At 50.1% G+C, this 25,170-nt stretch overlaps 7 protein-coding genes across 7 annotated transcripts; 5 read left to right on the plus strand and 2 right to left on the minus strand.

Moving 5' to 3' along the window:
* Nucleotides 1–1,003: 1,003 nt before the first annotated feature.
* Nucleotides 1,004–2,227, plus strand: Triagg1_5630 (uncharacterized protein; the record flags this gene model as incomplete). Its single annotated transcript, XM_062900166.1, has 1 exon — nt 1,004–2,227. The coding sequence occupies one exon, from the start codon at nt 1,004–1,006 to the stop codon at nt 2,225–2,227; it is 1,224 nt and encodes a 407-aa protein (XP_062755430.1).
* A 166-nt stretch (nt 2,228–2,393) lies between these two features.
* On the minus strand, nt 2,394–3,655 carry Triagg1_5631 (uncharacterized protein; the record flags this gene model as incomplete). Its single annotated transcript, XM_062900167.1, has 4 exons — nt 2,394–2,922; nt 2,974–3,104; nt 3,227–3,288; nt 3,391–3,655. 4 exons carry the CDS (start codon nt 3,653–3,655, stop codon nt 2,394–2,396), a joined length of 987 nt encoding a protein of 328 aa, XP_062755431.1.
* A 2,734-nt stretch (nt 3,656–6,389) lies between these two features.
* On the plus strand, nt 6,390–7,067 carry Triagg1_5632 (uncharacterized protein; the record flags this gene model as incomplete). The annotated part of the gene is made up of 1 exon (XM_062900168.1): nt 6,390–7,067. The coding sequence occupies one exon, from the start codon at nt 6,390–6,392 to the stop codon at nt 7,065–7,067; it is 678 nt and encodes a 225-aa protein (XP_062755432.1).
* A 2,650-nt stretch (nt 7,068–9,717) lies between these two features.
* On the plus strand, nt 9,718–11,143 carry Triagg1_5633 (uncharacterized protein; the record flags this gene model as incomplete). Its single annotated transcript, XM_062900169.1, has 2 exons — nt 9,718–10,749; nt 10,805–11,143. 2 exons carry the CDS (start codon nt 9,718–9,720, stop codon nt 11,141–11,143), a joined length of 1,371 nt encoding a protein of 456 aa, XP_062755433.1.
* Nucleotides 11,144–11,682: 539 nt separating this feature from the next.
* Triagg1_5634 (uncharacterized protein) lies at nt 11,683–13,255 on the minus strand (the record flags this gene model as incomplete). The annotated part of the gene is made up of 5 exons (XM_062900170.1): nt 11,683–12,203; nt 12,256–12,369; nt 12,444–12,777; nt 12,838–12,949; nt 13,020–13,255. 5 exons carry the CDS (start codon nt 13,253–13,255, stop codon nt 11,683–11,685), a joined length of 1,317 nt encoding a protein of 438 aa, XP_062755434.1.
* Nucleotides 13,256–15,214: 1,959 nt separating this feature from the next.
* Nucleotides 15,215–16,310, plus strand: Triagg1_5635 (uncharacterized protein; the record flags this gene model as incomplete). The annotated part of the gene is made up of 3 exons (XM_062900171.1): nt 15,215–15,256; nt 15,316–15,778; nt 15,838–16,310. 3 exons carry the CDS (start codon nt 15,215–15,217, stop codon nt 16,308–16,310), a joined length of 978 nt encoding a protein of 325 aa, XP_062755435.1.
* Nucleotides 16,311–20,916: 4,606 nt separating this feature from the next.
* Triagg1_5636 (uncharacterized protein) lies at nt 20,917–23,586 on the plus strand (the record flags this gene model as incomplete). The annotated part of the gene is made up of 5 exons (XM_062900172.1): nt 20,917–21,163; nt 21,243–21,388; nt 21,456–21,996; nt 22,073–22,935; nt 23,005–23,586. The coding sequence occupies 5 exons, from the start codon at nt 20,917–20,919 to the stop codon at nt 23,584–23,586; spliced, it is 2,379 nt and encodes a 792-aa protein (XP_062755436.1).
* Between the last annotated feature and the right edge of the window lie 1,584 nt (nt 23,587–25,170).

Genomic DNA, 25,170 nt, shown 5'->3' on the forward strand with positions numbered 1-25,170 from the left:
TGATTCAAACACTGAGAGGGGAAACTCCCTGCATACATATGAGTAATATGCTAGTAATACGACTCCGTACGATGAATCTGGCCAGTTACGTTGCTCACCGCATCTACGAGGTTGGCTCCCAGAGTTGTCCGAACTGGCCACTACAACATGATGTGCCGAGAGAGCTAGGCTGAGACAAGCAGCAAGCCTCACAACACAATTCTCCTTTAGAAAAACGCCGCGGATCTAAAACACCTACCCCGCATTGTTCTTTAAAAGCTTGAGGTGTGTTTTCTGCAGATGTTAGTCATTGCCGCCCAGTGGCAAAAAACGACGGCAAAGGGACGCGGGAGCCATCATCTACACATCATCATGCCATACAGATACAAGTCTATACGCGTGATTGCCCAGTGGTGTTACCAGTAGTAAACTCAAGGTTAAACGGGTAAAGAATATAAGCGCGTAAAAGTCGAAAGTGTGTTGAGATGCTTTCGGGGCTAGACGCGCCATGAATTGAGTCCACTACTGAAGATTTTCACATGCACGACGGAGAATCATGAGAGTTGCCTCTGCAGCGCCCAAGTAGCGTCGGCATCGGTTTCATCAGAGTGACTCTTGATTCTCGGGGCAAGCTCTTCCTATACCGACAGTCGTAGATGAATGCCGGCTCGAGAGAACGCTGTATTTTACGATACGCACCAGATCTGCAATCCATCGCCGTGACTAATAGTCGCATAGTGCAGCCCGGCGTGAGTCATCTATGCAATCTCCTCTTCTCTGCGCCGTCCATCTCGCGATATCAAAGACCGCGAGTGTTTAATTTGTAATGTATAAAACATGAATTGCCCGTCATGTCTACCGGCCTCGGCGCTGATTGTCGAGAAGCCCTCCGAGCCGCCAGCTTGCGAATACACATCACAAGCCATTGCAATCGAAAGGTTACAATACACGCGGATACCCGAGTACCCGCACTGTCAGCATTGGCAGAAGCATACGAATACTCGTACAGAGATAAGGGCCAATTATGTCCGCGCCGAACATGTCCAGCTCGCCCTCCGCTCGCGTCCGGCTTCGCGACCTTGTCCCGGGTCTCAAGGTCGGGACTTGGCCAACCGGCGCCAAGAACGGCATCACAGACGTCTCTGGGGTTCTAGTTCATACCGAGTCTATCCACAGCGATGATGGCTCTGTCAACACTGGCGTGACAACCATTCTCCCACGCAAAGATTGGTTCAACAATGCCTGCTACGCCGGCATTTTCCGGTACAACGGCTCCGGAGAGATGACTGGCTCCCATTGGATCGAGGAGACGGGTCTTCTTCACAGCCCCATTGTCTTGACAAACAGTTTCGCCGTGGGCAACTGTTACAACGGCATCTATCAATATGCTATTGAACATTACAGTGCAGCCGGCGGAACGGTCGACTGGTTTCTTACGCCCGTCGTGGGAGAGACCTTTGACGGATTCCTCCACGACATGACCAAGTTTGTAGTCACGCCACAACATGTCATCGATGGTATCAATGCTGCATCTGCCGACCCAGTACCCGAAGGCAACACTGGCGGCGGCACGGGCATGCTGTGTCAAGGATTCAAAGGTGGCACTGGAACTTCGAGCCGAGTGGTGCCAGGCCTTGACGGCCAGGGGAACGAGAAGGGGTATACCGTCGCAGCGCTGGTACAAGCAAACTATGGCCGAATTCACCACCTGCACATCACCGGCGTTCCTGTGGGAAGGATCCTCGCTGCGGAAGCAGAGAAGAGAAAGGAGGCGGCCAAGGCACAAGCTGAATATGATGCCGCCAAGGACAAGAGAGACGGAAGCATCATCATCATCCTCGCCACAGATGCTCCCTTGAGCCCCATTCAACTTCAGCGCTTGTCCAAACGCGCCGCTGGAGGTCTGTCTCGAGTTGGTGGCTATGGGCACAACTCCAGCGGCGACATCTTCCTGGCGTTCAGCACAGCCAACAAGATACCAGTGCAGACGGTCGGCTCTGAGCATAGGGATGTCGATCCATTCAAGGCCAGCCCCCTGGCGACGCAGACAGTCGATGATTCGACCATCAACGCCCTGCTCGAAGCCGCCGCTGATTCTACAGAGGAAGCTATATACAACGTTCTATGCATGGCCGAGAGCATGACGGGCCATAAGGGCTTTCATATAGACGCGCTGCCGCTGGATAAAGTCAAGAGCATCTTGGAAAAGCATGTTGAATTGGAACAGGCAATCAAGGCAGATTTTTGATGGCACATCCGAGCTAGGGATTCGACTTACAGAGTGGTAGCCCGACGAAGAGAAGTGATGAATAGATTATTAATCATTACTTCATTATATAAATGCAACGTGGTCAACTTTAGAGTGAAACCCTGAGTGAGGATATCCTGCCGTCAAGCTTGCGTTCAAGTTCCATTCAAAGAATCACAGCCAAAAGCCCGGTTCCAGCACCCAGTATTAAGACCCAGACCGTCTTCCAGTCCGATTTAGCCCACAATGGCTTCGCTCCAGAAGAATCATTGCCTCCGTTTCCACCTCCGTTTCCGCCCCCATTGCTTGAAGGGCCATCATCGCCACCATTGTGAAGAAGAGAGGTGGTGCTGCTACTAGATTTGCTTGTAGAACTGCTATCAATCTCGCCAGGAAAGCTAAACGGCGGTGGCGTAGGTGCTTCAGTAATGCTTGATTCGTCCGTTGGACTAGGATTCGGGCTCGGGCGTCGCGACGAAGAAATAAACGACGTGCTGCCTGCTATGGACTCGAGGGACGTGGCAGCAGCAGGTGTAGGTAGTGACAGTGTCCTAGATTTCGAACTGAAATACTCAGAAGCTGCAGCCGCATCCGTTGTCTTGACACTGAATGTAGTCCAGGTGGTTGAACGACTAGAGGTCACGATAGATGCCTGGATGTCGATCGAGTATGTCCAATAGTAGTACCAGTAGTACCTGTGTAAACTTGTCAGCGGAAGACTGCCATGTATTAGACAAGGTACTCACCAAGTCACCGTCCAGTAGTAGTACTGGTAGTAAGTCGTAGTATATGTGTGTGTGCTGGTCGTCGTTTGCGCGTAGGTCGTCTTTCCATTGTCCACGTGTGCCGTGCAGTGTTCATCAGTGCAGCATACCATCTGATTCGTTCTCAGGTTTCGGTAGCAGTTATTTCCCCGTTCACAATGAGATTCATCTGTACAGCATTGATCTCCCACAGGCATGCAGTGGCTTAAGCCGCAACATGTCTGACCGCTCCTACATGGGCCAGTTGGACAACAGACGGATCCTTGGGTATGGCAGTATCCATACGAGCAGCAGAGGCTATTCGTGACACAGCATCCCCCAGCGCCTGTGGCAATTCAATATTCCGTCAACAACCATTCACAGCAAGGCTAGCTATTAATTGTTCATGGGAAAACTCACTCGGGCAATATCCAAAGCCCTGCGGACATGATTGACGCTTGCCCAGTAGGACGTCGACGGCTTCGCGGGCTGTCAGATCGGAACCAAGCGGTACTTTTCCATCATCATTTTTTGAGTTGAACTTTGCCTGGATATCCAATCTCCCAACTTCCTCCTTCACCAATGTGAATAGCCTGGGCCGGTCCTCTAGCTTCTGGTCGAAATTCACAAAGAGTTCTGCACCCGAAACAGTGGCAACCCACAACAATAGCAACCGGGATTGCATCTTTGTCGGTTTCCAAGTCAAGCCAGCGAGATAAGAGTGCGGATTTGATCGGCAAGAATCTAATACTGAAGAGCCGAGCAAGCAACGGCGGAAATCCGTCCATTTAAAAGCCTTTCTGTCTTTGGGCGGGCTCGTCGATGAAGCTAGAGCTAAAGACCCTTGAGCTGCTTGGACTACTGCAAAGCTGCATGGTCAACATCATGACCGCCTAATAGGTTGAGCAGCTAACAATTAGGAGCATGACTGGTAGCCGTGCCAAGAAACACGAGATGACTATTTTTAAACATCTTTATTTTCTTGTTTCTTGCATCAAGTCAAGCTGCTAATGATGAAAATGCTTCTTTTGTTTAGAGTGAGCCTGATCTGGTCTTAATGTGTTGACGGATACTGTCCGTATGTATTTCATGTAATATTTGTTGAATAAATACGCTCTGAGCATGCAAGACAGCGGTTGTTTGTGAAATAGCAGCCACTTGAGCACTGATTTACTTCCCATGCTGTGCATATCGACGGACTCTTAGTCTCTGTGTGTCTCTCGCCTCTACACTCTGCGGTTCTTCACCATGAATCACGTCTACTCGTATTTCGCCCGCCCTACGGGTTTGTAGAATGACGGGGGGCCCATAAAGGCTCCTTTCTGGGGTTGCCGTGCGGCTGAAGTTCTCTTCTGCCAGGGTAATTCGATACCTTTGGGCTGCCGCTACTTCGTACCATGCTGCATTCCAAGCTCGAGATCGACGCTGTAATTGCTTCACTTGGTAAGGCTTTATTGTTTAAACAAGCAGCAGTTGTATTTGCTGTACTTGAAAGTCGCGCAATGAAGCACGTCTAGCGGAGGACAAGGCGTTCAGACATAGTACTTAACCTGTTGATCCTGCAATGAGCATCAAATAAGCATCATCTACTTTGTAGACCGCTTGGGATTGTGACGTAGATGAGAAGATCTTGAATTTTTTTTTTTCGCATACTGATGAAAAGCAAAGTTCTTGTTTTCCAGTGTTATTCTGCCAACGACAGCGGCTAGCTAGCTGAAAAGATAGCGTCCACTATCGCATGATTAACTGGTGAAGGAGGAGTTAGCGACGTCCAAGTTAAAATAGTTTAATTAATCTGCTTCACACCGGTTTCGTAGGCCAAGACTTCCGTCGGCTTGCAGCCATAGAGCATGAGTACCTAGTAGACAGCGTGATCCCGAGCTCAAGAGGTGGCCAATTCGGGTATTCATCGCGGATGTGAAGCCGCAAATCACATTGGCTGGATATGGAGTGGTGTTGAAAGGACGAGCGGGGAAGCGTAAGGCGGATGAATTATGCGGCCGAATGGTACAGTATAGCTTCTTTTTCCCTTTTGTTTCTTCCCCTTCTTTGCCCTGGAAGCCTCAACGGCTGCCATATAATTCGAAGAGAGCTTCGAGCTGCTTTGACCATTTCTAATAATTTCGTTGGGAAATGCCAAAGGCGGCGGATTGCATGTGGGCCGTGGTTTGGCACTGACATGCACGTAAGGCTACGAACACGGATCCAACCGCCTAGAATATGTTTATATTTAGGCATACAGGGTCCCAAATTTTTGCGCGTATAAACACTAGAGGCTTTTTTTCTCGCCTTGCTTTTTTCTTTGTTTTTTTTCTTGCGCTGTGAGAATCAGTAATCATGGGCAATTAATCTTTGGAAACGCAAAGCTGGTGTATCTGAAGAGCATTGTAAATCCAACCGTCGATGGATCTGGTGGTTTTGCCATCCTGCTCTATTCATAGCCCATTGCGTAAAAGCGTTCGTTTCGACCCTGAAAATGCGATCCCAAGCGTTCCAGATTGTCTTATCAATGTGATTACCACGCTTCCCTCACTTCTGCTGTTACAACACCGCCTATACAATCCCATCCCCAGGTCACGCATTTCTGGGTTATTCCAGCCGGCTAGGCTACAGGTACTTACAGTCTGATTGTCAAAGGTACGAGACAGCCTCTTGGGATGATCAATCTTCGTATATCGCGGCGATGCATAGTTCAAACGATTTGTTGACTTATATGTGTAACTCCATGCGCCAATATTGAGCTTACTCCGGTATTATCACGGCTATTGGTTGAGATATCGGGCTACATTACTGGAATTTCTACCTACCTAGTACCTACCTATGAAGTATGAATGTTGACCTTATGATTACATGTATTCAATAATCCATTTTACACCCGCAATCCTATTTGCTCCAACTCTCCGTATTGATCAATCGCCCAGATAATTCGCGATTTCGGAGTCCCAAAGACTTTTCGCAATAGTGATCAAAACAGTTCTCCCAAAGATAAATGTGGATTTTCAACTATAACAGCATGGGTACTGTTTGCCGACTCGCGTTAGAACTAGGCAGATCGGCCCGCTATAAGCCTTCGACTCAAAGATGTCTCGTCTCGGCCCAGCGAGGCTATCGGCGGGTGTTTTAGTTGGCGGAGCCCCGGAATCGGCTTGCGGCTCGTTTCCGCGCGACGCCTCCAGATTCAAATTCAAGAGGAAGCCATCACTCAAGTTGTTTAGATCGTCAACAGATCAACTTCGACTTCGACCACTACTTGTCGCTTCTACGGCACTTCAAATCCCACATATTCAGCTCAGTCTTGTCGATTCATCAGTTCATTCATTGGCATCTGCTAAACTGTTGCGCCTTGAACTCGACCGTTTGTTTATACATACATACCACCAGCCCCGCCCTCACTCATAGAGCAAAATAAGCCTGTCACCATGTCGGATCCTTCATACTTAATCTACAGCTACTTCCGCTCTTCTTGCTCTGCCCGGCTTCGAATCGTGCTGAACCTCAAAGGCATCGAGTATGACGTAAAAACAGTCAATCTCCTCAAAAACGAGCACCTCGCCAGCGAACACAAGGCGCGCAACCCAACAGCCACGGTGCCTTTGCTGATCCGCACTGCGGGTGATGGGAGCGTCTTCAAAATCGGCCAATCGGTGGCCGCCATCGAATTCCTGGAGGAAACACACCCCCAAGGCCATCACATCCTGCCGCCCGCGTCGAATCCTGAAGCGAGGGCGGCCACACGTGCTCTGGCTGGCATCATCGCCTGCGACCTGCAGCCAGTCACAAACATGAAGATCATGAAGCGGATCAGGGCAATGGGGGGCAACGCGGAGCAATGGAACCTGGAGATTATGACGGAAATCCTCGAGGCCTATGAAAGCGCCGTCAGGGATTGGGCCGGCGAGTATTCTGTGGGTGACGAGATCACCTTGGCCGATGTATGTCTGCTGCCGGCTGTGTGGAATGCTCAGAGATACGGCGTTGATCTCGACGCATTCCCAATCATTACCAGGATTAGCGAAAAGCTGGGCAAGCATCCGGCTGTGATCAAGGCGCACTGGCAGAATCAGCCTGATACACCGGAGGAACTGCGCGCAAAATGAGTCCCACACACCGATTCATTGTTTGCCTCGGCTATCTCATCTGGGTGACATCTCCGGTTTACAAGGCATCGAGTCGGGTTGACTGAAATGCCGGTCATGGCATGAAGCTGCAATTGAGTTCAGGGCTGTTTCCGGCGCAGTCGAGAGATATACCCAAGTGTGGTCCACTGGTCGATGTAACCAGCCCACGCGATATTCATATTAACAAGATGGGGTAGAGTAGTTTACTGGAAGTGTACGGAGGACTGAATAGATATTCCCGAGCTGAAAATGACGCCCGGCGGAAACTTTCTCTCGACTACTGCCGCGATCAAAGGGATAATGCCAATATATGACGCACGTGGGCATTTGCCGCCATGTTACCTTGGTATTTGACAAGATGGTCAGCCTCGTGCATGCGGAGAGATTCGCAAACTCCGTTAGGAGACCCATTCTTGGCTTTTCGGAAAGCCAAGCCAGAAGGCGGGTTTATACGCAAAGGAGCGTACACTTTTACTAAATGGCTACACATAAAGTCAATAGTCATATAAAGCCATGTTTACTTCGCAACATCAAAAATGGCATTTACAGCCCGATGGGGCCATGCAGATGCTCTTTTTCTTGCAGGGTGAACTCACACATGAGAAGTCGGACCAGTACGGAACTCAACAACATGGCTTGCAAGGATTATCTCTCATATTTGCAGCATCCTGAGAATCCAGTAGCAGCACACCTGCAGTATTAGCTCGTGAAAAGTACCCCACGGAAGGATCTCTCAGCACGATGTGCCATCTGAAGTGGGGAGAGGGTAGCATCACACTGCATGGCTCGCGTGGCAATGGCTGGCATTACGAGGTTCGAAAAGACGCCGAGCCGCGAATAGACTACGGACCCAGATGCTTAGAAAGACAACAACGAGATTAAGGTCGTTTCGTTGTTCACTATAGATAGACTTCTGATGTTGCAATGTCTCAGAGTCAGGACTTACATTACATGCAGCTCACACGGTTGCTTCTTCTGTAGTAGTGCCCCTCACGGGAAGCTGACTGCAACCCCGGCTTTCTACTTCCTTTTTCCACTTCACACCATCTAGATGCCGAACCTCCACGTGTCAGACCAGGTATTATGCGACATGATGACCGGGACGAGACTATTAAGGGTTGCATAAGGTCGTATTGGTATTTCGCAAGGGATGGGCATGCTATTGATGAAGACCCTGCCAGGTATACCAAACAACAACACAAAGCGCAGCAGCACGGGGATTGCTTCACTTTTGAACTGCTACCAAAGATTTTGTACTCATTTCTCAATTTAATGCTTTTAAGAATTATGTGTCTTGGTATTGTGTGTTTTTTCACATATTGCCCCGTCCAAGATTTAGCCACGATACAATGGAGTGTATGAACACCGAAGGATGTTCGTCGATAGGCAAGCCCCGGCATCCACACACCCATTGCAAAATTGCGTTTAGCCCTTTTTCAATTTGATCGGTATGAGGCAGTTTGACGCCCTATAGCATATATCAGAACCCTGAACAACGGCAGTTTGTCATCAGAGCTTCAGGAGCGACAATGCAGATAGCATTGATCGCAGCAACCAATGGTCGAGAACCCGCCCATTGCGCCTTCGACGCCACCCACCGTATGTGAATGGATTGCCTATTATTAGCCAGTATTCCGGCTTTTATCAACAACCCTGCAGAGAAACGAAGGATTGATCGGAACCCGCGGGCGAAGACTTGTTATCGCGGCCGCAAATACGTGCTATTACTACCTACCTACCTCTAAGCATACAATGATGCGGGTATGGGCAAGCAAGTCTTTGCGTGAAATATTTTATCTCTGGTATATGCATAAACGGTCAGCCACGTTGCAGCTGCATTGATCCTTGTAGATGGAACTCAAGAAGAAGAACACCTTCCAGGATTAAACTCGTCCGGTGTTGAATCAGCCAATCCCTGTAAGGTCCGGATCAGTTAGTTACCAAGTTCAGAGCCAGGGTAGTCCAAACTTTCCGGGACAGGTTTAAATCACCAGGCTCGGTAAAAAATTCCCAATGAGAGCTTGGTGTTGTGTTCAATTTACAATGATCTGCTCGGCGGCTTCAAATTGGTAGGTATGGTTAACCCTTGTGATTATGCACGTTGTGGTGCAGTACTCCGCCTCGCCCCCTCCATTTCCAGATACTTGAATGAAGAGGGGCTGAGAGGGCTGAAATCATGTCTCAGCTAGAAATATAGTATAAGCTGAGAAAAAAGCAAATATGGAGGATGAAAAAAAAGTACAAATACAACGAGGTGTCTTGACAGAACCCGGCATCATCCCCTCAACGGCATTTCCCTCATACAAATCCATACCACAGATCGTGTCAGCATTATGGAAACATTATTCACATATGCTAAGAGACCAGCTCCGGCCTTTCCTCAAGTACAAGGCTTCATGCACGAGGTCGTCGAGGAATTGAGTCGTGAGACTGTGATCCAATTACTGGGCATCCTTACTGTACTGGCAAGTCTAACCAAGTTCTATATGCCATGCATCTCTCCAAGTAGCCGTGACTACATGTATTATAGTACTAACTCGCGGGATACTAGTTCCTTGTTTATCGTGCAGCCATTATTGTCCATAATGTCTGGTTCCACCCGCTATCCAAATTCCCCGGTCCAACTCATATGGCCGCCTTCTACCTCCCCTACACATACGGGACTTTCCTCTCCGGCCGTATGCATCATACGATGAAGAAACTCCATCGCAAGTATGGCCCCATCATACGTGTTGGCCCGAATCATCTGGCAGTTGACGGATCCATCGCTTGGCCCGAAGTGTTTGGACACCAGATGGATAAAGAAGAGTATGGGAAGCTACCGAATTATTTATTTGTAGGGGACATTATATCTATCATTGGGGCTCCAAAAGACGTGCATAGACGGCAACGGCGGCAACTGGGCCATGCATTCAGCGATGGTGCATTGAGAGACCAAGGGCCGATCATACAGAGATATGTAGATCTTCTCATGGAACGCTTCACTGAAAAGTCCGATGCTGGGAAAATCTTTGATGTCAACGACTGGTTCAACTTCACCACGTTTGACGTTATTGGCCATCTCACTCACTCAAAGCCATTCAACTGCCTTGAGAACGGCTCTCATCCTTGGATATCGGAGTTTTTCAGAGGATTTCGAGGCAGATCCTACGCTCATTTTCTTTCTCAAGTTCCCTTTGCCTTCGAAATTGTTAAAGGACTTCGCCTGATTCAAGACATCAACAACAATGAGAAAGACAAGAATGACTCTGTTGAAAGGACGATGGAGCGCATCAATTTGGGCGATTACGCCATTGAAGGCTACCGAGACTTTACATCCTACATGCTCAAGAAGAGCCACGACGGGGAATCAAGTTTTGCTGGCTTGGGACTCCTAGCTTCAGCTACTATCCTTATCGGAGCGGGCGCAGAAACAACTGCTGCTGCCATGTCGGCTCTTATTTTCTACATTGGCATAACCCCGACTGCGTATAAGAGGTTGGCCGAGGAAATCCGCTCGGCTTTTGATGATGTAGAGAGCATTACAATCACATCCACGCAGAAGCTGGAGTACCTTCATGCTTGCATTGAGGAGGCGCTCCGCGTGTACCCTCCCATCAACGAGACTCCCCCACGAGTCTGTCCTGGAGACTCCATTGATGGGAAATATGTTCCTAGAGGAGTGAGTTGAGTACATGATTACCAGATAGAACAGCGAACTTACCATACTACACTAGACTGCAATTACGGTATTCCAAGAAGTCACTTACCACAATCCCGAACATTTCGCCGAGCCCGACTCCTACAACCCTGAGCGATGGCTGCCCAAGTCACATCCTTTCTACGATACCAAGTTCAACAATGACAATCGCGCGGTATTCAAGCCTTTCAGCTACGGTCCGAGAGACTGTGTCGGTAAGAATCTTGCTTACTCGGAAATGCGGTTAATTCTTTCGCGAATGCTGTACCGTTTCGACGTGGAACTGGTTCCCGGCCAGGAGAATTGGCATAGCGCGCAACGCACGTTTATGGCATGGGAGAGGAGACCATTGAACATCTACCTCAAGCGTAGATAGACGGCTTGGGTTTTACGAGTTGCTTTATGATGGAGAGTATTATGCGCATTGACTATTCGGGCAGCACATCGTCTGATACCCATGGAGTTTGCCACGATAGATTTGGTTGAGAATCATTGACAAGTATTAAAAGATTAAATAATACTGTAAAGCTGAAGATACTTTGGCTGCTCCTTGGTCTCTCTGTATTACTTCTCTGTCCACCATTTTCTCCTATCACAAACTTGGTCATTTAATTTTGACAAGCGACAGCTAGTGAGATGAACGTCAGAGCGAGAATATCGCCAAATCAAGGTAAAGGGAGCTTTTGGTATGTCAAGTTGTATTGTGTTCTCATCATAAACGGCCTATATCGAGCGGCTGCAAGAGATACCAGTTTATATACCGAAAAAAAACCCTTCTTTCATCTCGAAGCAAATAATTTATGTTATTCACTTACGATGCTCTCATGCTATATGCGTCGAATATGCCTCAACAAAGTAACAGAGACAGAACATGCAAACGGCTCTAGGTCAACTAACTCAGCGCAACAATGGTATCTAAGGAAAAAGTTCAATCTTCGTCTCGGGTTCCTTCATACGAACCACTATCCTCTTCCCTGAGGTTTTACCCTGTCTTAGTCTTTCCAACGCACCGTTAATGGCGTCAAGTCCACCTGGTACAAACTCAACCTCTGGAGGCCGTAGCTTGTTGGTATCAAGAAGTTCGTATAGCCATTTACTCAAGTGGCCACCGACGTATTGGCTTGTGTGGAAGAGCTTGATAGGTACCGTATGCACCTGGACGTTGGGATTGAGCTTTTCAGGACGGCCTGTCATGGCAACGAGGTGACTCAGTTTGCTGCCACCCCCTCTCGTAGCTGGATCAACGGGTGGCGGATTTGTCGGCGTCTCTTTTCCTGGGGAACAGTATCGAGAGCTTGTGCGTTCCGCAAGAACTTGTTGGCACCATGCTGCAGTTTCTGGTCCAACTGTGTCGATGGCGAATCTTAGTGAGCCAGGGATGAGCCGTTTGATATCGCGCTTGGCTTGGTCGAGGTCGCTACGATCAATTAAAACATCTACAGACTGTGGTAAGCAATGGCTTTATCAATATCCTTCATCAAAACGCACCAGTTCCGAGAGACTGTAGGAGTTGCCGATGTTTGCCGAGATCAGCAACGCCTGCTACTTTCAAGCCTCCTATTTTCGCCAACTGAATGACGATCTGTGCAGTAACGGTAGATGCTTCGAAAAGACAAAGTCAGTGCTCCATGCCAGGTCCTCTCTATCCCACTCCCATCGGAAGCAGTGTCTCTCACCTCCATAGACTAATAGCCATTCGCCGGGCTGAGCTTGATAGCAAGGCGCCAGGGCATCAAAGACCTCCTCCGCGACATCGTCAGGCACATCTTCTGGGCACCATCTCGCATTCTCAAGAAGATTAAACTCTCGCTTTTTGGGACCCTTCGTAAAGGTTACACCTAGGCAAACTCCAAGAGAGAGACCTGCTGCGACAAAGGCAACGCCCATGGGGGCGACTTTAAACGGGTCGACGTGTTTGGGAATCCGGATGGCATTGTAGCAGCAGACAATGGCATACTCTTGAAAAGCGGATTTTCTAAAGTCACGATAATCTGTAGATACAGCCAGGACCTTGGACAATGTCAGCCAGCTGTAAAGGTACTGTGGCAACACAAGTGTTCAGAGACTCACCCACTCTCCCGGCTGGAGGCTGCATCTCTGGTCGACTTCTGAGGCTATAATCTTGCCTATAAACTCACGTCCATTCATACAAGGCGGTGATGGAAGCACAAGTCCAAAATCTCTACGACAAGTCTGTTAGTAAGTCCTGAAAGCGACGAGCAGTGGTGGTCCTTCTGCGGGGGAATACGCACGCTGCTTTCCAGTCAATTGGATTCAAGCCAATGCCATGCACCTCAACTAATAAATCTCCGAATCTGAGTTCAGGGATCTCTCCATCTGTGTGGAGCTTATACGGCTGTCGAGGGTCATGGAGAAGCAGCTGTCGTTGCGAATAAGGTACAACTCTCCCGTACGTGGCGGCCGGAAACGATGTAATGGCGGCAGCCCCTGCAATCGTCACAATCGTTTTGGATGATGCCACGGCCATGATATGCGTGTTATGTTTAATAATAAAGCCGTGATCCTGTGATCAAAATTCAACAACCATCAGCAGTGGTGGGAGACCGTCCTAACCTTGTAAATTGCGTGATGGGAGCTAGGTTGCTTTTGCGAGACGATCTCCAGCTCTCAGCGGTATATTTATCCAAGGCGAAGCGTGACTCTGCATAACTAGTCTGGCACACAGAGCCGTTCCGCTTACATGTTTTGCAAGCTACAAGCAAACTAGTGCTGGCCGCCGATAAAGTATCTTCCGCAGAGTGGTAACCCGTTGGACATCCCAGAGGAGCACGTCGTGGGCCATTCTGCAAACTTCACTCAGCCACGAGTGGTTTGTCATCATCAGTGAGAGAGTGAGCCCATGAAATATTCATGTCTTCTCGAGCTGGACGGGCTCATGATTGGCTGAATCGACTTTCTGAAGAGAGACTCTAGTCCGTATGACCCGGATAAGCGAACTTCGCATACAGCTCAAGTACGTCGCAATCATTTGGTTATGTATGAGTACGAACAGATAGATGGCCACCGAGAGTGCGTGTGGCTGATGAACAAATATAGCGGCATCACACCACACTCTCCCAGTTGAATCACATAGTGAGGGTCTCCAAGCTTTTATTTCTCTTTTTATTCCTCTTTTCAGTGCTCTAACGTCGCAGAGGCAGAATGACGACGGCAACCAAGAGATGTCGTGATCAACAGCGGGGCGACGGACAACTTCGGTGGCGTGGGGAAGAAACAAATTGGAGCGAATCAGCTTACCCATTGGCGCACGTTAGAGTGATGCCAAGGTGAGAACTACTACTATGGAGCTGGTCAGCCCTTGATGCACACACAATCGAGATTCAGTAGGTGTAAGTGGGTTTAGGTTCGCCCGGAGTCAAAGGGCTTTGGCTACATGAAGTCAAGGCCGTAGGATATATAAGCGGCAATTCCCCAAATACACAAGACATCGTATTTCTGATTGTGATGCGACTCCAAAGTTCCACAGAAAAGCGTTGACCTCATGGCGATACGAACGAATTTCTGACACGGTTGTGTAACATCCCGTCCAGCTTAATCAACGCCTCAAAGCTGTGGAAGTGACTGCCACGCTTGTTTCATTCAACTTCCCTGCCGTTGCCAACTACAACTTTGCTTCTAGATATCAGACGAGAGAACGACCGACCGAGCACAAGAACGATATGGGGAAAGAGATAATCATGATTACTTAGTTATCAGCGAAAGATTTGATAAACAAATGGTACAAGATATTTCAGTATTGAGATTCAGGCAACGGGTTCTTTATGCTCATCTTATCCGTAGATCGACGCCATTCACCAAGCCGCATCTTCATTTTCTCTCCTGCTCCATCAACTGCCTAATTTGTAATTCACTGAGATCGCCCAGATCGATCAAGAAGGTGTAAGCCTAATTCCAGATCATGCAAAGACACGGCCCTTGCCGCCCATTTCCGCGTGGCCTTTGACAACTACTCTCGCCGAGATCAGTAATCTTTGCCTAGGTTCATTATCAAGCAACTCAGATTACTAAGTCCTCATCCCGTATTGGAAAGTGCTCCTTGTTACTGAAAGTCTCCGTTGGATGTCCTGTTGCCTGTTGAATACCTTTCTTCCATATATGATTCATCTTTAACCATAGTTGGCGTTCTTGTTGAACCCCAACGCATCTCTTAGAAGCCCGGCGATTAATAATCGTCACTCAGTAACGGGAGGTTTATCACTCGGCAGATGCCCTGTAGATTCGGCATCGATGAATGAGTCCTTGGGATAGAGCCGGTGGGATGCAACAACATACCGTACGGGAACTGTGGGAAATAATAATCATTCAAGGCGCGTCACCGCTATTGTTGATGTATTGGGGGATTTAAGACCAGCGTTGTCTGGATCGAAAAGCGACTGTTTGCTCTGTAGAAACAAAGTCACCTATTTGACAGTATTATCATCCAACCATGGCATCTGAGGGCATTATAAAAAAAGTTGTGTGGTATGGAGTGAGTAATAGGCCCGCAACTGCTTGGACTCAGCAAGATCACGACTGACTCTTCAGTAGGGAGCCCGGCTTGGCGGTCAAATATTGCAGCGCGTTGCCGCGATCAACAAGTATGACATTACTTTCATCGGACGCAAAGACCCTTCCGAATATAAAAACGTACCAAAGGGGATCCCTATTGTGCAAGTCAATTTAACAGATCACAAAGATCTGGTCAAGACATTGACTGGCGCTGATGCCGTCGTCGTATTCACGCAATTCGGTCCAGGGGGGAATCTCGACATTGTCCAGATCGCCCTCATCAACGCAGCCATTGAGGCTGGCGTGAAGCTCTTTGTCCCATCAGAATGGGCACCTGATACTGCAGGTGCATATGCGGCGACGGATGCGAGAATGGGCCCCAACACTCTGCCTCCTAGTGCAGCCATTGCGGCAAAGAGGGTCGTACACAACTACCTGTTGGCCAGATCTGCTGAAGGCAAGATTGACTTTGTAACCCTGCACGTCGGTAATCTGCTGTTAAGTAAGTCACCGAGGCCTAAACGCTGTTGAGATGCTTTCTATTAATCACCTTGGTCTCAGGCGTTACCCCCTTTGCACCAATGGATCTAAACAAACGCACCGCCTCAGTCGGTGACGGTGGTCACAACCTCATCTCCGTATCCAGCCTCGACACACTGACCAAAGGGCTAGACAGCCTGTTGACAAAGTACCCAAAGGTCAAGAACGGCTTCTTTTACATCTGCGACGGCGAAACAACCTTGCAGAAGATTGTACAAAGCTTCCAGGACGCTTCCGAGTCCAAGGAACCTTGGGAGATTACATCGTTCTCCATCGCCGAGAGGAAGAGGGCTGCAGATGAGAACATGCGAAATGGCATATACACTTGGAAAGAGTTCACGGGTGTACTGACGTACCCTTTTACCGGCGGCCTGACTGCGTGGACGAACCCAAATAACGGGAAATTGGGACTCCCGCTGCCAAGCGATGAAAGGGCACAGAAGGTTGTCGATGACCTTGTCCAACGATCCCTGGCAAAAGGTAAAATTCTCTAAGAAGTAAAGGTTCAGGGTCAAGTATGTAATATGGCTATCTAGCATCTTACTATGATAGGAAGATACTATAAATACTTTAGCTATTTACATCAATAATATTATATATATGTCTTCTCATCTTTCACGAAGAAACCACGGGATTATATATCAGCTTTCATACTGCGAGACAACAACAAAGCGAGAATCTTGTAGCTGCAAAAACTGAGCACACTACCCTAGATAGCCTGACGAATACTTTATAAGCATACTCGGTAGTCTTTGGAGTGCTGATAATCCACTTATCGGCCAGTACTACGTCTGGATGCAAAGGGATGTCATCGTATTGGGTTGTCCCTTGCTGGTGTCAACATGGGTCATCCAGATTCATCAGACTCTGGAGATGACATGGATCAAGTTTTGTTCCCAGTAGCACATGACGAAATTGAATCCGTCCTAAATATCTGTAGCATGAGGTATAGTGACAAGACTAATTGCATTCTTTCGATGGACTCGCTGCTGTTGAGTCTATTTACGCTCCCCTTTCCCGCGCTGTGTATATGGTGACATGTTTTAGCAGCACGTTTACGTCAACTTGAAAAGAGATTTCATTCTCAACTTGCACAAAAATCAGGCCGAACCGGGACATCTCCCAGTCCCGCCCCTATCTTTCTTTACCTTGATCCCGTTCTACGTAGTGACTATTTGAGATTCTTGGCAAAGCTAATTTGACAGGCCTCGTGTAATCAAATTACACTTGATTCACATTAACTTCATTCAACGATCACCGAATCAAACTCAGTCTACACTAGCTCACGTGCCAACTCAACAATCCTCTCCATCTAGACGCACGCCAGTCTCTGTATAATAGAGTCTAGACCAAGCAAGCCTCAGCTTTCGTCCGGGGGCCCAATCTCTTGCCGTGGGAGAAATTCTTGAATCCCTGTGGAGAAACCTGGGAAATGGACTTGCATCACTACCAACCTCCAGTCGACAAGGGGATAACCTATGGAGAGAGGCTAGTAGTAGCGGCGTCAACCTAAGCCTGCTGCGTGGCTTGACATTTCTTGATATCACACATCTTCTTTTTTTCACTTAAGATGATACGGCTGGAAATCCGGCATTGGACCCCACGGACTACTTCGTAGTAGGCATGGATGTATAATGCGACATGTAATGAGAAGAATGGCGCCTTCCGATGGCGCCATGGTGTCATGAAATGATATGCCGTGTGCTTGATAGAGGCAACTCAAAGCAAAAAAGGGGGGGAGTGATGGAGATGATCATCGTCCCCAGCACGGCATGTGAAAGACGGGATTGAATAGGATTCAGCTGAAGAGGCTTGCTGAAAGACTAGTACGCTTTGCATACCAGGAGAAGAGTGAATGGCCTAGGCTATTGCTTCAGCTTCACCTCTCTTTCAGCCAAGGAGCATCGCAGGCGTGCCCAACCTCGCCACAGGGAGAAGCTAGAGACAATACCTGAATTGTCTCGCGCGCCAACAAACAGTCTAATGCTAGGGATAGAGGCTTGTGACAGGCTTGTAGGTTGAGCCAGGATATAGAGCACATCCAGCCAGGCGACTCGATGCCTCTTTAGGCTGCAGTGACGGCCGGGATGCTCATTCAGCTTCTGAGAGGGCGAGTTATGCCATTCATAACGACAAACTTGGTGGAGAATAATGTCAGTTTCCAGATATTGCTTCTGAGTAATGTAAAGCTGAGTGTGTCTCAGTGTCGGCGTAGCCGGATAGATAGCCCACCACGGCACGAGTCGAGGGAGCAGGTTGGCTGTCTCCCCCATGGATTCGGTTCGTCGACGCCTTGCGTACAGCAGCTGAGTTTGAGCATGCATTGCTGCTACTATCCGACATCCTCTTAGCTCGCATGAGGCGGCCGCCGTCGTCATGGATAGCTCCCCGATCGCCCGTTGGTTCGACGGCCATGGCCTCTCGGCCAGGCTCCTCATGCGCCTCTCCAGCAAGGAGTGCTCTCCAAGTGCCACCGAGCTGTATACAAGGCACGTCACTGGCGGCAAGCACAGAATAGACCCAAGTGCTAGCATCCAGATGACCAATATTAAACGCTCAAGGCGCAATAATTATTGATCGGTCATGGCCCTTTGAACACACTCCCAACAATGGCCCAGACTCTCTCTTGTCGGCGACCAGAGCCTTGCTAAGGCCCCCCCATGCCTCAGCTACCAGCGAGCTGCAATGTACTTTGGGTGCGTAATCAAGAGGCGGGCATATAACGAGTGTACATGGGAAGATTGCGCCATCTGCGCTATTACAACGTTTTTGGAAGTGCTGGAAGTCGCTCCAAAAAGGGCGACCACCCGAGGCTCCATAATGGGGGACCCTTTCAACTTTCGGAGCCAATGTCAGGGCGGTTCAGGGATGCCCATGTCCCATCGAGCTGTGCGACGTGGACGTGGTTTCTGCATCCTTGTGATGGAAAAACTTGGCGTGGACGTGTGAAGCAAAACTGCTGAAATGGCGGCTGAGGGCAAGCCCAAAGCATGCAGCTAAGGAACGGCCAGATGTCACAAGACGGGGGTGTATATTCGAAGTGGGCGTGAGTCGTCTGCCGTGAGATGGAAGTTGCTGACAGGTCCAGCCGGTTCGTCAGGCAGGCAAAAGATGAAGTTCTCGACGGGGGGGCATTTTGGTTCTGTCCTTTTCTCTTTGGACACGGGGCGGAGATGGCGGAGGATTTGGGAGGGATTTGCACAACGCACCGGCCTCCCCCAGCCGTCTCCATGCTTGTACATGGCATGGTCGTAGTACATCCATCCATAGGACGCGGAGCACGGAATAATACGCCTACCCGGCGCCTGGTCGATTTGGATCCTCCTCCAGCAAGTGCCCTTAGTGTCGTAGCTTAAATCGAATTAGGCGGCGATGGTCCGGACGTTGTCTAGATCTCTTGGGACGCCATGTACAAGCAGGCAGAGAGCAGCTTGTGTACGACGGGGCAAAAGCACGATTTGTGAGAGACGTGTGGTTCTGTGCTCTGTGAGATGCGGTGATACAGTGGGAGGCCCTGTCCAGCCTGGTTCATGATGAACACGACTCAGCAGCGAGATGTCGCAGAGATGAGGTTCTTGTGGGCGAAGAAATCTCAAGCTCCTCGTATGAACTCAGGCACATCATGGCGAGCTTCGGGTCGCCGGCATGGGGTCCAGACAAAGCCCCCCCAAAGAGGTGTGTCAGCCCGAAAGATGACATGGGAGACAGGGATTGTCGCATTGCGTGGAGTGTGGAGTTGTTCGGGTAGATGGTGCTTTTGCGAGTGATGGATGGCGATAGTTCCTTTGCGAATGAGACAAGTCATGCAAGACAGTTGAGCACAGGTTTTACTGTAACACTGCACCCATCATCTGCACCAAGACGCCATCATCCAGCCTCCCGGATCAAGCAAGCAAGCAAACACACACAATACCCAGAGCCAGAACAACCGATACTCTCAAAGGAACATCACCGAGAATTGGGTTCAGAGTTTTCGGTGTCCATCAGTTGACGCAATCCAGACAACATTTCATCATCCAAGTACATGTACCTCTCCCACCAATCGACTATGAGCCCGCTACCTCGTCCAACCCCCGGTCTCACCCGCTCAATTACAGAAAAAGAAAAGAAGAAGAAAAGAGGAGCCGTGGCTAGGCTAGCCGTCCTGTGTCTCCAGGGGGGGGCCTTTTAGCTGCAAGCGAATACTTAGCCAGAAGCACGCAATCCGGTGGCTCTCTAGACAAAGCTTCGAGGTTGCCCATCTCTGGGCCACAAGACCCGCGGCACCACCAGCTGTGCCAGGCGGTGCCAGATTTTTCTTTTTTTTTTCTCTCTCGATAGCTCCGTTCTTCGAGGGTCCTAATTGGGTGCCTTTTGCGTGATAATATGGGTGCAACAGTATCAATGGGGGACTTTGTAATGGGTGCTATTTTGCATGGAGATTTTGATTCATTCGTGTTAGTCTTCTCCGAGGCGTCGCATGTATCATATCGGTACCCGCTCTGGTGTCCACAGCTGGGGGAGGGACTTGCTAGTTACAATCAGCCCCAGAAGTTGGAATCACATCACCAGCATGTAAGAGTAAGAGGATGAACGAAAAAAAGAGGCTGATCCTAGAGGCGGATACGGCACATGGCATGGATGCAATGTTCATCCTTATCCTTACGCGTGATAGTCCCTGTCCCTGTACCTGTACTTGTACCTGTACCAGGCTCGGCGCAACCCAATATTCCATCTGGGATGCTACATAAATAAAGTTGGTTTGGCCGTCTCTCCACCCGTATCTGCATCCGCATATCTCTCCCCAACTCTCTCTTCTTTTTCTTCTTCTTCTTCTTCTTCTCTTCTGCTGCAACTCTGAAGGAGGTGGTCCATCATCTTCCGTTTCCTTCAGCAGCAAGGGCAACGTTACGATTTGAATAGCTCCGTCTCCGAAGCCCTCTGGGTGACACAGACAGGAACTAGACCGGCGGTGCTGACCGTTGGGAATCGATACCTCGTAACAAGAGGCGGCGGCGGTATCAGAAAGTTTTGCTATACTTCAGCCCCCCTTCGTATCTTTCTCTCCTCTCCTCCCCTCCGTCCTCCTCCTCGCCATCAATATCATTTGTACCCAGAGCCATGGCTACAGCAGCCAAGGAGCGCGTTGCCAAGGCCCTTGGCTTCGCAACGGAAGATCGCGACAGCGACATCCCCTCGATATCCAACGCAGATCCCTTCATCGAGAGAGAGCCGACCGTTCAAGAATTTCTCGAGGAGATTACGCCGTCGCTTCATGATGTCGGACAGTACTTTTACCGCCTGTTTCCCTTTCTCTCTTGGATTGGCAAATACAACTTTACGTGGTTCATTGGTGATTTGATTGCTGGTGAGTTTGTCCGCTTACCTTTTCGATATCATGTCACGATCGTTTCAAAAGTCCAATGTGTCTAATCTTGGTCTACTAGGTGTCACCGTCGGCGCCGTCGTCGTTCCCCAGAGTATGGCGTATGCCGCGCTTGCCCAGCTTCCACCTGAATATGGCCTGTACTCTTCGTTCATGGGTGTCTTGATCTACTGGTTCTTTGCGACTTCCAAGGATATCACCATCGGAGTAAGTCTTTCTCATTCCCATCGTTGCGTGTATAAGTCGAATCTGTCGCTGACACACACGACTACAGCCCGTTGCTGTCATGTCCCAAGTCACCGGCGACGTCGTTCTCAAGGCGGCAACACGACTCCCAGACGTTCCCGGCCACGTCATTGCTTCAGCCCTGGCCATCATTGCGGGAGCCATCATCTGCTTCCTGGGTCTCGCACGCCTGGGCTGGATCGTCGAGTTCATCTCGCTGCCGTCCATCTGCGCCTTCATGACGGGCTCCGCCATCAACATCGCCGCCGGCCAAGTGCCCAAGCTGATGGGCATCAAGGGCGTCAACACGCGAGCCGCGCCGTACAGGGTCATCATCGACACGCTCAAGGGTCTGCCATTGACGACCATTGACGCCGCCCTGGGCCTGACTTCGCTCCTGATGCTGTACCTGATTCGAGGCACCTGCGCGTATCTGGCCAAGAAGCAGCCTCACCGGGCCAAGCTGTACTTTTTCATCTCGACCCTGCGTACGGCCTTTGTCATCCTGTTGTACACGGGCATCAGCGCGGGCATGACGCTGCACAACAGGGAGCACCCCCGAATCAGCATCCTCGGCAAGGTGCCTCGTGGTATGTTGGCCAACACCCCTTCCCTGATGTGTATATCCACCATCATCTAGACTGACAATGCACGACTTGCTTGTAGGCTTCCAACACACTGGCGCCCCCGAAATCAACGACACCATCATCAAGGCCTTTTTGCCCGAGCTCCCCGCCGCCGTCATCGTCATGCTGATCGAGCACATCTCCATCTCAAAGTCCTTTGGCCGCGTCAACAACTACATCATCGACCCGTCCCAGGAACTCGTCGCCATTGGCGTCACCAACCTGCTCAGTCCCTTCCTGGGCGCCTATCCCGCCACGGGATCCTTCTCCCGCACCGCCATCAAGGCCAAGGCCGGTGTGCGCACGCCCTTTGCCGGTGTCATCACCGCCGTCGTCGTCCTGCTGGCCCTGTATGCTCTGACGGCTCTCTTCTTTTACATCCCCAACGCGGCTCTTTCTGCCGTCATCATCCACGCCGTCGGCGACGTCATCACGCCTCTCCCCGTCGTCTTCCAGTTCTGGCGCGTGTCACCCCTCGAAGTTGTCATCTTCCTGGCGGGTGTTTTGGTGACCGTCTTCTCCACCATCGAAAACGGCATCTACACCACCATCTGCGTGTCGTTTGCCATTGTCGTATTCCGCCTGTTCCTCAGCCGCGGCCGCTTCCTCGGCGTGGCCCGCGTCCGCACCGTTCGGGCAACCAAGGGCAACGCGGACAAGAGTGACCAAGAGGCCTTTGCCGAGCCATCAGAATACTCGGAGCGGTCCGGCTTCCTGCCTCTTGGTCACGAGGACGGCTCCAACCCCCGAGTGACTGTGTCGAGCCCGTATCCCGGCATCTTCATCTACCGCTTCGCCGAGGGCTTCAACTACCCCAACGCCACGCGGTATCTCAACCACTTGACGGAGACCATCTTCAGGGAGACTCGACGCACAGATGTCAAGACGCTTGCCAAGCTCGGTGTAAGTTGATGTCATATAACTCTCTTGCACATGGCATGATCAAGAAGCTAACATTTCTGTGCCCGTTAGGACCGACCTTGGAACGACCCAGCCCCGAGAAACCAGAAGCAGGACGAGCACGATGACCGGCCCACGCTCAAGGCCATCATCCTCGACTTTGCCACGGTCAACATCATCGACGTGACGGCAGCCCAGGCCCTGATTGACGTCCGCAACCAGCTGGACCGCTACGCAGCCCCCCGGACGGTGGACTGGCACTTTGCCCACATCGAGAACCGCTGGACGAAGCGCGCCCTGGCCGCGGCAGGCTTCGGCTACCGAACCCCCAGCCACAACGCCGAGGACGGCGAGGGCGCGGGCCACTGGAAGACCATCTTCAGCATCGCGGAGCTGGGCGGCTCGGACAGCGCGGCGGCGGCGGCAGCGGCGGAGGAGAAGGCCGGCCGGGCGGTGCAGTACGACGTGGAGCGAACCAACTCGGATGACATTTCAAAGGCCTCTGACAAGGACGTTCCCTCGCACCCGAGCAGCAGACGCCTGGTTGCGATCCGGGGCTTGAACAGGCCGTACTTTCACTTTGACCTGCAGGAGGCTGTCGAGTCTGCGATTGCAAACGCGGAGAGACATGGCAATGATAACGATTCTGAATGATTTGGATTTGGATGTTTTTTTTTAAGGGGGGGGGATCTTGATTCTTTTTTTTTCCGAGCTTTATTCTAGTCCTTTTTTTTTTCCCGGAGCGCGGCATTGTTTTAACAAGGTGCTGGCTATCCCATCTGCCAGCTTTTACGGTGGTTTGGGATGTTTGGTACCATTGATGTTTACTTTCAAAAACTCTGATACCACCTGCTGTTTGGGATGGAACTGTTAGATCCCACGGTATAAAGAATATATATAAATATATACTCTTGATATACAACTCTTTGATCCCAAGACTCGCACTAGGTATTAGTAGCAGTCAGCTGGTGGCGGTGGGAAGTGACACGCAGACCAAAGGCGTAGTTCCCGGGTAAGCCATGACGAATCGGGCACAATGAGCCAGATTTGAGGCAAAAAAAGCGGCCAAGGCGATGATGGATGGTGGATGGCTTGAGCACGCAAGCTCGACGTTTTGACGCGGCTTGCGAGGGTGCCTCACGTGCGCAGGTTTATCAGGAGGACGGGACGTTTATTCCGCGGCAAGATAAGGATGAATGAGAGAGAAGAGAAAAATAGAAGCGGGTTGAAAGCTGAGTAGCCAGAGTCGAGTATCGTCACTTATCCGACGTCCGAGGAGTTGACGGCATGTTCCCACGTCGAGTGTCAAGCATCAAGCAAGTTCGAGCCACCCACTCCGTCATTTGCCCTGATCACTTGGCCAGGTCGAATGTACGAGTACGAGCAGGTTACCGTACCCTTTGCGCAGGAATAGCCGCGCCGGGAGGGTATTCGACATGTAGGTACGAGTACAAGTATGTCGCGGGCCATTACTCAGTCACAGTAAAAGCTGTACCGAGAGCATCCGGGCGTGCACGGCCAAGCTTCACATGATGTGCCGGAACCCCCAGTTATTAAAATGGAGTTGCCTGACGCTGAGGTGCTCGATTACGGGGAATCAAATGTGCGCTATTGACGTCGTGGATACTTGCAGTATGGGGTAATATATATGGATTCAATGGTGATGGTGATGGTGATGGTGTTGTCACTACTGATGTCTGCATGTACCTGTGTGTTTGTTTTGTTTTGTTTATGGTAGGTACCTTGGAATGGATTGGATTGGGTTATAATGAAATGAAGCAGCCCAAACCAAGCCAAAAAGAAAACAAAAAGCAAGATTAAACAGCAACAACAGCCGCCCCCCGGTCCGTCCAATCTCTAATGAAAAGAAATCAAAGAAAATAAAGAAAATAAATCACCAGCCCTTTCCTCACCAGTGCTAGGCTCATTTGCTAATTCGACCTTATCGTCTGACAAAGCATCGAATACGGGCCCTCCTTTGGCTGCCATGTGACGTAATGGCACGCTTTTCCCTGCTCATGGACGGCAAATTTGCTTCATTGAAAGCGCTAAAAGGCGTAGCGCCCAGCCTGGCAGAAGGGCCTGTGGCTTTTGCTTTTTTTTTTTTCCCTTCTTCTTCTTCGCGCCGTTAAACTTTTTTTTTCTCCTCTCTCGCCCAAGACCGAAGGATCCGCCGTTCCGCCCGGACGACGTAGGAAGAGGCGCGGCAATCCAATTGGTCTTTTTTTTTTTTGCCGC

The sequence above is a fragment of the Trichoderma aggressivum genome (assembly GCF_033847375.1).
Source record: "Trichoderma aggressivum f. europaeum strain CBS 100526 chromosome Unknown scaffold_020, whole genome shotgun sequence".
Classification (NCBI taxonomy): domain Eukaryota; kingdom Fungi; phylum Ascomycota; class Sordariomycetes; order Hypocreales; family Hypocreaceae; genus Trichoderma; species Trichoderma aggressivum.